The following is a 14,510-nucleotide window of genomic DNA, read 5'->3' on the forward strand; positions in this document are numbered from 1 at the left end:
CAATCTGCAGGGGAAGATGGTAGGGCTGCGACTGAATCTGGATAGAAGATGGTAGGGCTGCGTCTCAATCTGGAGAAGAAGATGGTAGGGCTGCGTCTCAATCTGCAGGGGAAGTTGGTAGGGCTGCTTCTTAATCTGCAGAGGAAGATGGTAGGGCTGCATCTCAATCTTGGGTAGAAGATGGTAGGGCTGTGTCTCAATCTGAGGGGGAAGATGGTCGGGCTGCGTCTCAATCTGCAGGGGAAGATGGTAGGGCTGCGTCTCAATCTTGGGTAGAAGATGGTAGGGCTGTGTCTCAATTTGAGGTAGAAGATGGGAGGGCTGGAAGGGCAGCATCTCAATCTGCGGGGGAAAATGGTAGGGCTGCAACTCAAACTGGGGTAGAAGATGGTAGGGCTGGTAGGGCTGCATCTCAATCTGCAGGGGAAGATGGTAGGGCTGGAAGGGCAGCATCTTAATCTGCAGGGGGAAAATGGTAGGGTGGTAGGGCTGCAACTCAAACTGGGGGAGAAGATGGTAGGGCTGCGTCTCAATGTTGATAGAAGATGGTAGGGCTGCGTCTCAATCTGGAGTAGAAGATGGTAGGGCTGCATCTCAATCTGCGGGGGAAGATGGTAGGGCAGCGTCTCAATCTGGAGTAGAAGATGGTAGGGCTGCGTCTCAATCTGCAGGGGTAGAAGATGGTAGGGCTGCGTCTCAATTTGGAGTAGAAGATGGTAGGGCTGTGTCTCAATATGGAGTAGAAGATGGTAGGGCTGCGTCTCAATCTGAGTAGAAGATGGTAGGGTTGGTAGGGCTGCATCTCAATCTGCTGGGGGAAGATGGTAGGGGTTGTAGGGCTGTGTCTCAATCTGTTAGGGGAAGATGGTAGGGGTGGTAGGGCTGTGTCTCAATTTGCAGGGGAAGATGGTAGGGCTGCATCTCAATCTGCAGGGGAAGATGGTAGGGCTGGAAGGGCTGCATCTCAAACTGCAGGGAATATGGTAGGGCTGCATCTCAATCTGGGGTAGAAGATTTTAGGGCTGCGTCTCAATCTGGGATAGAAGATGGTAGGGCTGTGACTCAATCTGCAGGGGAAGATGGATGGCTGCATCTCAATCTGGGGTGGAAGATGGTAGGGCTGTGCCTCAATCTGGGTCTCAATATGAGGTAGAAGATGGTAGGGTTGTGTCTCAATCTGCTGGGGGAAGATGGTAGGGGTTGTAGGGCTACATCTCAATCTGCAAGGGGAAGATGGTAGGGGTGGTAGGGCTGTGTCTCAATTTGCAAAGGAAGATGGTAGGGCTGCATCTCAATCTGCAGGGGAAGATGGTAGGGCTGCATCTCAATCTGAGGTAGAAGATGGTAGGGCTGCGTCTCAATCTGGGATAGAAGATGGTAGGGCTGCGTCTCAATATGGAGTAGAAGATGGTAGGGCTGTGTCTCAATCTGGGGTAGAAGATGGTAGGGCTGCATCTCAACCTGGGTGGGAAAATGGTAGGGCTGCATCTCAATCTGCACGGGAAGATGGTAGGGCTGGAAGGGCTGCATCTCAAACTGCGGGGGAAAATGGTAGGGCTGCATCTCAATATGCGGGGGAAAATGGTAGGCTGGTAGGGCTGCATCTCAATCTGGTGTAGAAAATGGTAGGGCTGCGTCTCAATCTGGGGTAGAAGTTGGTAGGGCTGCGTCTCAATCTGGAGTAGAAGATGGTAGGGCTGCATCTCAATCTGCAGGGGTAGAAGATGGCAGGGCTGCGTCTCAATCTGGAGTAGAAGATGGCAGGGCTGCGTCTCAATCTGGGGTAGAAGATGGTAGGGCTGCGTCTCAATCTGAGGTAGAAGATGGTAGGGCTGTGTCTCAATTTGGAGTAGAAGATGGTAGGGCTGTGTCTCAATATGGAGTAGAAGATGGTAGGGCTTTGTCTCAATCTGAGTAGAAGATGGTAGGGTTGGTAGGGCTGTGTCTCAATCTGCTGGGGGAAGATGGTAGGGGTTGTAGGGCTGTGTCTCAATCTGTATTGGGAAGATGGTAGGGGTGGTAGGGCTGTGTCTCAATTTGCAGGGGAAGATGGTAGGGCTGCATCTCAATCTGCAGGGGAAGATGGTATGGCAGGGCTGCATCTCATTCTGGGTAGAAGATGGTAGGGCTGCGTCTCAATATGGGATAGAAGATGGTAGGGCTGTGACTCAATCTGCAGGGGAAGATGGTAGGCTGCATCTCAATCTGGGGTGGAAGATGGTAGGGCTGTGTCTCAATCATGGGTAGAAGATGGTAGGGCTGGTTGGGCTGCGTCTCAATCTGCAGTGGAAGATGGTAGGGGTGGTAAGGCTGTGTCTCAATCTGCAGGGGAAGATGGTAGGGGTTGTAGGGCTGTGTCTCAATCTGCAAGGGGAAGATGGTAGGGCTATGTCTCAATTTGCAGGGGAAGATGGTAGGGCTGCATCTCAATATGAAGGGGAAGATGGTAGGGCTGAACGGGCTGCATCTCATTCTGCAGGGAAAATAGTAGGGCTGCATCTCAATCTGGGGTAGAAGATGGTAGGGCTGCGTCTCAATCTGGGATAGAAGATGGTAGGGCTGCATCTCAATCTGGAGTAGAAGATGGTAGGGCTGTGTCTCAATCTGGGGTAGAAGATGGTAGGGCTGTGTCTCAATATGGTGTAGAAGATGGTAGGGCTGTGTCTCAATCTGGGGGAAGATGGTAGGGCTGCGTCTCAATCTGGTGTGGAAGATGGTAGGGCTGTGACTCAATCTGCAGGGGAAGATGGTAGGCTGCGTCTCAATCTGGGGAGAAGATGGTAGGGCTGTGTCTCAATTATGCTGGGGAAGATTGTAGGGCTGTGTCTCAATCTGCAGGGGAAGATGGTAGGGCTGTGTCTCAATCTGCAGGGGAAGTTGATAGGGCTGCTTCTCAATCTGCAGGGGAAGATGGTAGGGCTGCATCTCAATCTGGGATAGAAGATGATAGGGCTGAATCTCAATCTGCAGGTGAAGATGGTAGGGCTGTTTCTCAATCTGGGGTAGAAGATGGTAGGGCTGAAACTCATACTGCAGGGTAAGATGGTAGGGCTGGGCAGCGTCTCAATCTGCAGGGGATGATGGTAGGGCTGCGTCTCAATCTGCTAGGGAAGATGGTAGGGCTGCTTCTCAATCTGGGTTAGAAGATGGTAGGGCTGGTAGGGCTGCATCTAAATCTGCAGGGGAAGATGGTAGGGCTGGAAGGGCTGCAACTCAAACTTGGGTAGAAGATGATAGGGCTGCGTCTCAATCTGGAGTAGAAGATGGTAGGGCTGTGACGCAATCTGCAGGGGAAGATGGTAGGGCTGTGTCTCAATCTGGGGTAGAAGATGGTAGGGCTGCATCTCAATCTGGGGTAGAAGGTGGTAGGGCTGTGTCTCAATCTGCAGGGGAAGATGGTAGGGCTGGAAGGGCAGCATCTCAATCTGTGGGGGATAATGGCAGGGCTGGTAGGGCTGCAACTCAATCTGGGGTAGAAGATGATAGGGATGCGTCTCAATCTGAAGGGGGAAGATGGTCGGGCTGCGTCTCAATCTGCAGGGGAAGATGGTAGGGCTGCGTCTCAATCTGCAAGGGGAAGATGGTAGGGCTGCGTCTCAATTATGGGGGGAAGATGGTAGGGCTGCGTCTCAATCTGCAGGGGAAGATGGTAGGGCTGCGTCTCAATCTGGAGGAAGATGGTAGGGCTGCGTCTCAATCTGCAGGGGAAGATGGTAGGGCTGCTTCTCAATCTGGGGTAGAAGATGGTAGGGCTGAAACTCATACTGCAGGGTAAGATGGTAGGGCTGGTAGGGCAGCGTCTCAATCTGCAGGGGATGATGGTAGGGCTGCGTCTCAATCTGCAAGGGAAGATGGTAGGGCTGCATCTCAATCTGGGTTAGAAGATGGTAGGGCTGTGTCTCAATCTGGGGTAGAAGATGGTAGGGCTGTGTCTCAATCTGCAGGGGAAGATGGTAGGGCTGCCTCTCAATCTGCAGGGGAAGATGGTAGGGCTGCTTCTCAATCTGGGTTAGAAGATGGTAGGGCTGGTAGGGCTGCATCTCAATCTGCAGGGGAAGATAGGGTAGGGCTGCAACTCAAACTGGGGTAGAAGATGATAGGGATGCATCTCAATCTGGAGTAGAAGATGGTAGGGCTGTGACTCAATCTGCAGGGGAAGATGGTAGGGCTGTGTCTCAATATGGGGTAGAAGATGGTAGGGCTGCATCTCAATCTGGGGTAGAAGGTGGTAGGGCTGTGTCTAAATCTGGGGTAGAAGATGGGAGGGCTGTGTCTCAATCTGCAGGGGAAGATGGTAGGGCTGGAAGGGCAGCATCTCAATCTGTGGGGGATAATGGCAGGGCTGGTAGGGCTGCAACTCAATCTGGGGTAGAAGATGATCGGGCTGCGTCTCAATCTGCAGGGGAAGATGGTAGGGCTGCGTCTCAATCTGCAGGGGAAGATGGTAGGGCTGCGTCTCAATAATGAGGGGAAGATGGTCGGGCTGCGTCTCAATCTGCAGGGGAAGATGGTAGGGCTGCGTCTCAATCTGCAGGGAAGATGGTAGGGCAGCGTCTCAATATGGAGGGGAAGATGGTAGGGCTGCGTCTCAATCTGGATAGAAGATGGTAGGGCTGCGTCTCAATCTGATTAAGAAGATGGTAGGGCTGCTTCTCAATCTGGGGTGGAAGATGGTAGGGCTGTGTGTCAATCTGGATAAAAGATGGTAGGGCTGCGTCTCAATCTGGGGTAGAAGATGGTAGGGCTGCGTCTCAATCTGCGGGGGAAGATGGTAGGGCTGCGTCTCAATCTGGAGTAGAAGATGGTAGGGCTGCGTCTCAATTTGGGGTGGAAGATGGTAGGGCTGCGTCTCAATCTGGTGTGGAGAGGACAGGGCTGCTTCTCAATCTGGTTAGAAGATGGTAGGGCTGCGTCTCAATATGGGGTGGAAGATGGTAGGGCTGTGTCTCAATCTGGGGTGGAAGATGATAGGGCTGCGTCTCAATCTGGAGGAGATGGTATTGATGTGTCTCAATCTGCAGGGGAAGATGATAGGGCTGCATCTCAATCTGGGGTAGAAGGTGTCAGGGCTGTGTCTCAATCTGGGGTAGAAGATGGGAGGGCTGTGTCTCAATCTGGGGTAGAAGATGGTAGGGCTGTGTCTCAATCTGAAGGGGGAAGATGGTCGGGCTGAGTCTCAATCTGCATGGGAAGATGGTAGGGCTGCGTCTCAATCTGCAGGGGAAGATGGTAGGCTTGCGTCTCAATCTGGATAGAAGATGGTAGGGCTGCGTCTCAATCTGGGGTAGAAGATGGTAGGGCTGCGTCTCAATCAGCAGAGGAAGTTGGTAGGGCTGCTTCTCAATCTGCAGGGGAAGATGGTAGGGCTGCGTCTCAATCTGCAGGGGAAGATGTTAGGGCTGCATCTCAATCTGCAGGGGAAGATGGTAGGGCTGCGTCTCAATTATGCAGGGGAAGATGGTCGGGCTGCGACTCAATCTGCAGGGGAAGATGGTAGGGCTGCGTCTCAATCTGCGGGGAAGATGGTAGGGCAGCGTCTCAATCTGAATAAGAAGATGGTAGGGCTGCGTCTCAATCTGAATAAGAAGATGGTAGGGCTGCGTCTCAATTTGGGGTGGAAGATTGTAGGGCTGCGTGTCAATCTGGATAAAAGATGGTAGGGCTGCGTCTCAATCTGGGGTAGAAGATGGTAGGGCTGCGTCTCAATCTGCGGGGGAAGATGGTAGGGCTGCGTCTCAATCTGGAGTAGAAGATGGTAGTGCTGCGTCTCAATTTGGGGTGGAAGATGGTAGGGCTGCGTCTCAATCTGGTGTGGAGACGGCAGGGCTGCTTCTCAATCTGGTTAGAAGATGGTAGGGCTGCGTCTCAATATGGGGTGGAAGATGGTAGGGCTGTGTCTCAATCTGGGGTGGAAGATGATCGGGCTGCGTCTCAATCTGGAGGAAGATGGTATTGATGTGTCTCAATCTGCAGGGGAAGATGGTAGGGCTGCATCTCAATCTGGGGTAACAGATGGTAGGGCTGTGTCTCAATTTGGGGTAGAAGATGGGAGGGCTGTGTCTCAATCTGGGGTAGAAGATGGTAGGGCTGTGTCTCAATCTGAGGGGGAAGATGGTCGGGCTGCGTCTCAATCTGCAGGGGAAGATGGTAGGGCTGCGTCTCAATCTGCAGGGGAAGATGGTAGGCTTGCGTCTCAATCTGCAGGGGAAGATGGTAGGGCTGCGTCTCAATCTGCGGGGAAGATGGTAGGGCAGCGTCTCAATCTGCAGGGGAAGATGGTAGGGCTGCGACTGAATCTGGATAGAAGATGGTAGGGCTGCGTCTCAATCTGGTAAAGAAGATGGTAGGGCTGCGTCTCAATCTGCAGGGGAAGTTGGTAGGGCTGCTTCTCAATCTGCAGGGGAAGATGGTAGGGCTGCATCTCAATCTTGGGTAGAAGATGGTAGGGCTGTGTCTCAATTTGAGGTAGAAGATGGGAGGGCTGGAAGGGCAGCATCTCAATCTGCGGGGGAAAATGGTAGGGCTGCAACTCAAACTGGGGTAGAAGATGGTAGGGCTGGTAGGGCTGCATCTCAATCTGCAGGGGAAGATGGTAGGGCTGGAAGGGCAGCATCTTAATCTGCAGGGGGAAAATGATAGGGTGGTAGGGCTGCAACTCAAACTGGGGGAGAAGATGGTAGGGCTGCGTCTCAATGTTGATAGAAGATGGTAGGGCTGCGTCTCAATCTGGAGTAGAAGATGGTAGGGCTGCATCTCAATCTGCGGGGGAAGATGGTAGGGCAGCGTCTCAATCTGGAGTAGAAGATGGTAGGGCTGCGTCTCAATCTGGAGTAGAAGATGGTAGGGCTGCGTCTCAATTTGAAGTAGAAGATGGTAGGGATGTGTCTCAATATGGAGTAGAAGATGGTAGGGCTGCGTCTCAATCTGAGTAGAAGATGGTAGGGTTGGTAGGGCTGCATCTCAATCTGCAGGGGGAAGATGGTAGGGGTTGTAGGGCTGTGTCTCAATCTGTAAGGGGAAGATGGTAGGGGTGGTAGGGCTGTGTCTCAATTTGCAGGGGAAGATGGTAGGGCTGCATCTCAATCTGCAGGGGAAGATGGTAGTGCTGCGTCTCAATCTGGAGTAGAAGATGGTAGGGCTGCGTCTCAATTTGGGGTGGAAGATGGTAGGGCTGCGTCTCAATCTGGTGTTGAGAGGGTAGGGCTGCTTCTCAATCTGGATAGAAGATGGTAGGGCTGCGTCTCAATATGGGATAGAAGATGGTAGGGCTGTGTCTCAATCTGGGGTAGAAAATGGTAGGGCTGCGTCTCAATCTGGGATAGAAGATGGTAGGGCTGCATCTCAATTTGGATTAGAAGATGGTAGGGCTGTATCTCAATCTGGGGTAGAAGATGGTAGGGCTGTGTCTCAATATGGGATAGAAGATGGTAGAAGATGGTAGGGCTGCATCTCAATCTGGTTTAGAAGATGGTAGGGCTGCATCTCAATATGCGGGGGAAGCTGAAAGAGCTACAGCTGTGTTTGTCAGACCATGAGACATCCCGAAAATTGGATTTCTCACGAAAACGTCTTCAGAGTCTGAATGGTTAGAAACTAATATGACCCCTCTATGTAAAGATGAGACTCTCACGAACCCCGGCAGGCGTCACGGGACTCGTCTGAGGTCGACACCGCCGATCTGCCAACTGCTGCCTACAGAGTCATAACAGCTACTGTTCTGTTCCCCAGTTTCTGTTGTGGTTTGTGTATTTTGTACTTGTGTGTTTCAGGGTGGCTTCCTGGATTCCTCTAAGCAGCTGATTGGTCAGCCCCATTGATGATTGGAGCTGACCCCGCCCTCTCGTCAGAAACAGCTGTCTTCAATTACCAACTCCTTCTGAAGCTATATGAACCAGTGTTCTGTTGCTCAGAAAAGGGAAATGAGGATGATGCTTGATATGTCTTGGTTGTGGCTGAGAGACAGGTTTTGTTGTGTATTTTTTGTAGCTGCTGATCTGAGGTATCTGTGAACAATAGAACTGTGTTTTTGATTCTTGAAATTGTTTAATTGCGTTTGGATTATCCTGTTTCATTTGTTCCCATGGGGGAAGGGGAAGGCACCTAGGGAGTGCTTAGGAAAGAGGCCTGCGGGCATACATATACCCGTAGTATATTCACTGTCTAGGCACACTAGGTAAGACCTGGGCGGACCACCCCCTGTATTTTGGTTAGGGCACCAGGTGGTGCTAGTTAGGTAAGTAGTGGGTAGGCAGGTAAGGTAGGAAAGGGGGCTTTGATATTTACTTTATTTTCTTTGGTTCCGTCCAGCCCCTTTTCCCAAAAATGTACGTGTGATGGAATAAATTCCCTGTAAACGGTAAATTCTCTGCCTTTTGTCATCTTTACTCAGACCTACAGTCACATACCTCTTTACCTCCACCTACAGTCACATACCTCTTTACCTCCACCTACAGTCACATACCTCTATACCTCCACCTACAGTCACATACCTCTTTACCTCTACCTACAGTCACATACCTCTATACCTCCACCTACAGTCACATACCTCTTTACCTCCACCTACAGTCACATACCTCTTTACCTCCACCTACAGTCACATACCTCTTTACCTCCACCTACAGTCACATACCTCTTTACCTCCACCTACAGTCACATACCTCTTTACCTCCACCTACAGTCACATACCTCTTTACCTCCACCTACAGTCACATACCTCTTTACCTCCACCTACAGTCACATACCTCTTTACCTCCACCTACAGTCACATACCTCTTTACCTCCACCTACAGTCACATACCTCTTTACCTCCACCTACACTCCCAAACCTCTTTACCTCCACCTACAGTCACATACCTCCACCTACAGCCACAAACCTCTTTACCTCCACCTACAGTCCCATACCTCTTTACCTCCACCTACACTCCCAAACCTCTTTACCTCCACCTACAGTCCCAAACGTCTTTACCTCCACCTATAGTCCCAAACCTCTTTACCTCCACCTACAGTCCCATACATCTCTACCTCCACTTAGTCACATACCTCTATACCTCCACACCTCCACCTACAGTCCCATGCCTCTTTACCTCCACCTACAGTCCCATATATCTTTACCTCCACCTACAGTCACATACCTCTCTACCTCCACCTACAGTCACATACCTCTCTACCTCCACCTACAGTCGCATACCTCTATACCTCCACCTACAGTCACATACCTCTTTACCTCCACCTACAGTCTCATACCTCTTTACCTCCACCTACAGTCACATACCTCTCTACCTCCACCTACAGTCACATACCTCTTTACCTCCACCTACAGTCACATACCTCTTTACCTCCACCTACAGTCACATACCTCTTTACCTCCACCTACAGTCCCATAACTCTATACCTCCACCTACAGTCCCATATCTCCACCTACAGTCCCATGCCTCTTTACCTCCACCTACAGTCCCATACCTCCACCTACAGTCCCATACCTCCACCTACAGTCCCATACCTCAACCTACAGTCCCATACCTCCACCTACAGTCCCATACCTCCACCTACAGTCCCATACCTCAACCTACAGTCACATACCTCCACCTGCAGTCACATACCTCTTCACCGCCACCTACAGTCCCATACATCTCTACCTCCACCTACAGTCCCATACCTCCACTTAGTCACATACCTCTTTACCTCCACCTACAGTCCCAAACCTCTTTACCTCCACCTACAGTCACATACCTCTTTACCTCCACCTACAGTCCCATACATCTCTACCTCCACCTACAGTCCCATACCTCCACTTAGTCACATACCTCTTTACCTCCACCTACAGTCCCATACCTCTTTACCTCCACCTACAGTTACATACCTCTTTACCTCCACCTACAGTCCCATACCTCTTTACCTCCACCTACAGTCCCATGCCTCTTTACCTCCACCTACAGTCCCATACCTCCACCTACAGTCCCATACCTCTATACCTCCACCTACAGTCCCATACCTCAACCTACAGTCACATACCTCCACCTACAGTCCCATACCTCTTCACCGCCACCTACAGTCCCATACCTCTTTACCTCCACCTACAATCCCATACCTCTATACCTCCACCTACAATCCCATACCTCTTTTCCTCCACCTACAGTCACATACCTCTATACCTCCACCTACAGTCACATACCTCTTTACCTCCACCTACAGTCACATACCTCTTTACCTCTACCTACAGTCACATACCTCTATACCTCCACCTACAGTCACATACCTCCACCTACAATCCCATACATTTTTACTTCCACCTATAATCCCATACCTCTTTACCTCCACCTACAGTCCCATACCTCTTAACCTCCACCTACAGTCACATACCTCTTTACCTCCACCTACAGTCACATACCTCTTTACCTCCGCCTACAGTCACATACCTCTTTACCTCCACCTACAGTCCCATACCTCTCTACCTCTACCTATAGTCCCATACCTCTTTACCTCCACCTACAATCCCATACCTCTATACCTCCACCTACAGTTACATACCTCTTTACCTCCACCTACAGTCACATACCTCTTTACCTCCGCCTACAGTCACATACCTCTTTACCTCCACCTACAGTCCCATACCTCTCTACCTCTACCTATAGTCCCATACCTCTTTACCTCCACCTACAATCCCATACCTTTTTACTTCCACCTATAATCCCATACCTCTCTACCTCCACCTACAATCCCATTCCTCTATACCTCCACCTACAGTCCCATACCTCTTTACCTCCACGGGAAGTTGAGTTGTAGCAGGGAGTTGCGTTCCCTCTTCCCAGAGGTGCATGTAACAGCTACACACTATGTCCATCTGTTTAGAGATGAATATGTTATTCAATGCGTTTCTGTCATGATAATAGCAGTGAGGCCAAATTCTAAATCAAACAAATGATCCTTGCTATGGCTCATCTCAGTACTGTTCCATACATCAGCCCAGTAGATACCCAGTCTCAGTCCCTTAGGCTTTTAACTTACTTCTGTCAGACTGGCAGTCAGAGGAGGAAGAGGAGACAGGGGAGGAAGGGGAGATAGAGAATGATGGTTGTTGTCTTGTGTCCCCCACCCAGGTCCCGCTGGGCCCAGTTCCAGTACGACTGTCAGCCCTCAGAACACTTTGCCAGCGGCTGCAAACAGGACAACTACGCAGCCTGCCTCCTGTCCTACACTGGCCTCATGGGTAAAGTAGTCCTAACACACTGGCTTCATGGGTAAAGTAGACCTAACACACTGGCCTCATGGGTAAAGTAGACCTAACACACTGTCCTCATGGGTAAAGTAGTCCTAGCACACTGGCCTCATGGGAAAAGTAGTCCTAACACTCTGGCCTCATGGGTAAAGTAGTCCTAACACACTGGCTTCATGGGTAAAGTAGTCCTAGCACACTGGCCTCATGGGGCACCGTGGGGGTGGGGCACTTCGTACTTCATCTAATTTATTGTCAATGATTGTACGTTGGCAAGTAATATTGATGGTAAGGGCAGATTTCCCTGTCGGCGGATCCTTACGAGGCACCGCGCCCTGTGTCCTCTATACCGAGGCACCCCGCCCTGTGTCCTCTATACCCGTGTCTCTTTCTCACGAGGCAGTGCACCCCGAGGCACCCCGCCCTGTGTCCTCTATACCCGTGTCTCTTTCTCACGAGGCACCCCGCCCTGTGTCCTCTATACCCGTGTCTCTTTCTCACGAGGCACCCCGCCCTGTGTCCTCTATACCCGTGTCTCTTTCTCACGAGGCACCCCGCCCGGTGTCCTCTATACCCGTGTCTCTTTCTCACGAGACACCCCACCCTGTGTCCTCTATACCTGTGTCTCTTTCTCTTGCCAATGATGGGGATTTCGACCTTGTCGGGTGTCTGAAGAACATTTTTGAAGAAAAAATCTTTGTCTAATCCGAGGTGAGTGATCGCTGTCCTGATATCCAGAAGCTCTTTTTTGCCCTAAGATACGGTGGCAGAAACATTATGTACAAAATAAGTTACAAATAACGCGTCCGAAAGTCGGACGAAAAGTCTAAATGTTATGTCACAGGTCGTAGAAACTTGTTAAACTAAGTATAGAATCAATCTTTAGGATGTTTTTATCATAAATGTTCAATAATGTTCCAACCAGAGAATTACATTGTCTGTAGAAAAGCAATGGAACGAGAGCTTGGGCTTGTGACAGTGCGTCACAAGCCCAAGGCACTCTGCCAGACCACTGACTCAAATAGCTCCCATCCTTTATAGTAGCTCCCCCTTCACAGTAGAAGCCTGAAACAACGTTCTAAAGACAGTTGACATCTAGTGGAAGCCTTGGGAAGTGCAACATGACCCATATCCCACTGTGTATTCGATAGGGACTGAGTTCAAAAACTACAAACCTCAGATTTCCCACTCCCTGTTTGGATTTTTTCTCAGGTTTCTGCCTGCCATATGAGTTCTGTTATACTCACAGACATCATTCAAACAGTTTTAGAAACTTCAGTGTTTTCTATCCAATACTAATAATAATATGCATATATTAGCATCTGGGACTGAGTAGGAAGCAGTTTACTCTGGGCATGCTTTTAATCCAAAAGTGAAAATGCTGCCCCCTATCCCAAAGAAGAGTACAGTATAAATGATTTATAATAAGTCTTGGTGAAACAATAGCCTAATTCATTTTCTATTTACCTTTATGTAATCAGGGGGTCACCATTGAGACCAGTGTGTCTCTTTTATGAAGGAGCCATGTACAATTTAATAAAACACATAAAATATAAAACAAAACAAATATCAACAAACATAAATAAATAAATAAATAAATAAATAAATATACACAATATACAGTCGTGGCCAAAGTTTTGAGAATGACAGAAATATACATTTTCACAAAGTCTGCTGCCTCAGTTTGTATGATGATTGCATGTACTCCAGAATATTATGAAGAGTGATCAGATGAATTGCAATTAATTGAACAGTTCCTCTTTGAGATGCAAATGACCTGAATCCCCCCCAAAAAAAGCATTTCCACTGCATTTCAGCCTTGCCACAAAAGGACCAGCTGACATCATGTCAGTGATTCTCTCGTTAACACAGGTGTGAGTGTTGATGAGGACAAGGCTGGAGATCATTCTGTCATGCTGATTGAGTTCGAATAACAGACTGGAAGCTTCAAAAGGAGGCTGGTGCTTAGAATCATTGTTCTTCCTCTGTCAACCATAGTTACCTGCAAGGAAACACGTGCCGTCATCATTGCTTTGCACAAAAAAGGCTTCACAGGCAAGGATATTGCTGCCAGTAAGATTGCACCTAAATCAACCATTTATCGGATCATCAAGAACTTCAAGGAGAGCGGTTCTTTTGTTGTGAAGAATGCTTCAGGGCGCCCAAGAAAGTCTAGCAAGCGCCAGGACCGTCTCCTAAAGTTGATTTAGCTGCGAGTTCGGGACACCACCAGTACAGCGCTTGCTCAGGAATGGCAGCAGGCAGGTGTGAGTGCATCTGCACGCACAGTGAAGCGAAGACTTTTGGAGGATGGCCTGGTATCAAGAAGGGCAGCAAAGAAGCCATTTCTCTCCAGGAAAAACATCAGGGACAGACTGATATTCTGCAAAAGGTACAGGGATTGGACTGCTGAGGACTGGGGTAAAGTCATTTTCTCTGATGAATCCCCTTTCCGATTGTTTGGGGCATCCGGAAAAAAGCTTGTCCGGAGAAGACAAGGTGAGCGCTACCATCAGTCCTCTGTCATGCCAACAACAGTAAAGCATCCTGAGACCATTCATGTGTGGGGTTGCTTCTCAGCCAAGGGAGTGGGCTCACTCACAATTTTGCCTAAGAATACAGCCATAAATAAAGAATGGTACCAACATATCCTCTGAGAGCAACTTCTCCCAACCATCCAGGAACAGTTTGGTGATGTACAATGCCTTTTCCAGCATGATGGAGCACTTTGCCATAAGGCAAAAGTGATAACTAAGTGGCTCGGGGAACAAAACATCTATATTTTGGGTCCATGGCCAGGAAACTCCCCAGACCTTAATTCCATTGAGAACTTGTGGTCAATCCTCAAGAGGCGGGTGGACAAACAAAAACCCACACATTCTGACAAACTCCAAACATTGATTATACAAGAATGGGCTGCCATCAGTCAGGATGTGGCCCACAAGTTAATTGACAGCATGCCAGGGCGGATTGCAGAGGTCTTGAAAAAGAATATATACTGCAAATATTGACTCTTTGCATCAACTTCATGTAATTGTCAATAAAAGCCTTTAACACTTATGAAATGCTTGTAATTATACTTCATTATTCCATAGCAACATCTGACAAAAATAACTGAAGACACTGAAGCAGCAAACTTTGTGGAAATTAATATTTGTGTCATTCTCAAAACTTTTGGTCACGACTGTACACAAAACACAGTCAACAACAACAAACACATTATAAAAATCCAACCAATCAACCACAACAGTTGTTAATGATCTTGTAAATGCTCTAGATGCCCCCAGGGATATGAATG

At 49.3% G+C, this 14,510-nt stretch overlaps 1 protein-coding gene across 1 annotated transcript in view; it reads left to right on the plus strand.

Annotated features, from left to right (window-relative positions):
* LOC139395378 (GDNF family receptor alpha-4-like) overlaps positions 1 to 11,917 on the plus strand; it is an 85,172-nt gene extending 73,255 nt beyond the window's left edge. The window contains exons 6-7 of the mRNA XM_071142946.1: positions 11,097 to 11,206; positions 11,616 to 11,917. Coding sequence (XP_070999047.1) covers positions 11,097 to 11,206; positions 11,616 to 11,917 — 412 coding nt within the window. The remainder of the gene's footprint in view (positions 1 to 11,096; positions 11,207 to 11,615) is intronic.
* Positions 11,918 to 14,510: the final 2,593 nt, after the last annotated feature.

This window comes from Oncorhynchus clarkii, unplaced genomic scaffold, assembly GCF_045791955.1.
Source record: "Oncorhynchus clarkii lewisi isolate Uvic-CL-2024 unplaced genomic scaffold, UVic_Ocla_1.0 unplaced_contig_2969_pilon_pilon, whole genome shotgun sequence".
In the NCBI taxonomy this organism is placed as follows: domain Eukaryota; kingdom Metazoa; phylum Chordata; class Actinopteri; order Salmoniformes; family Salmonidae; genus Oncorhynchus; species Oncorhynchus clarkii.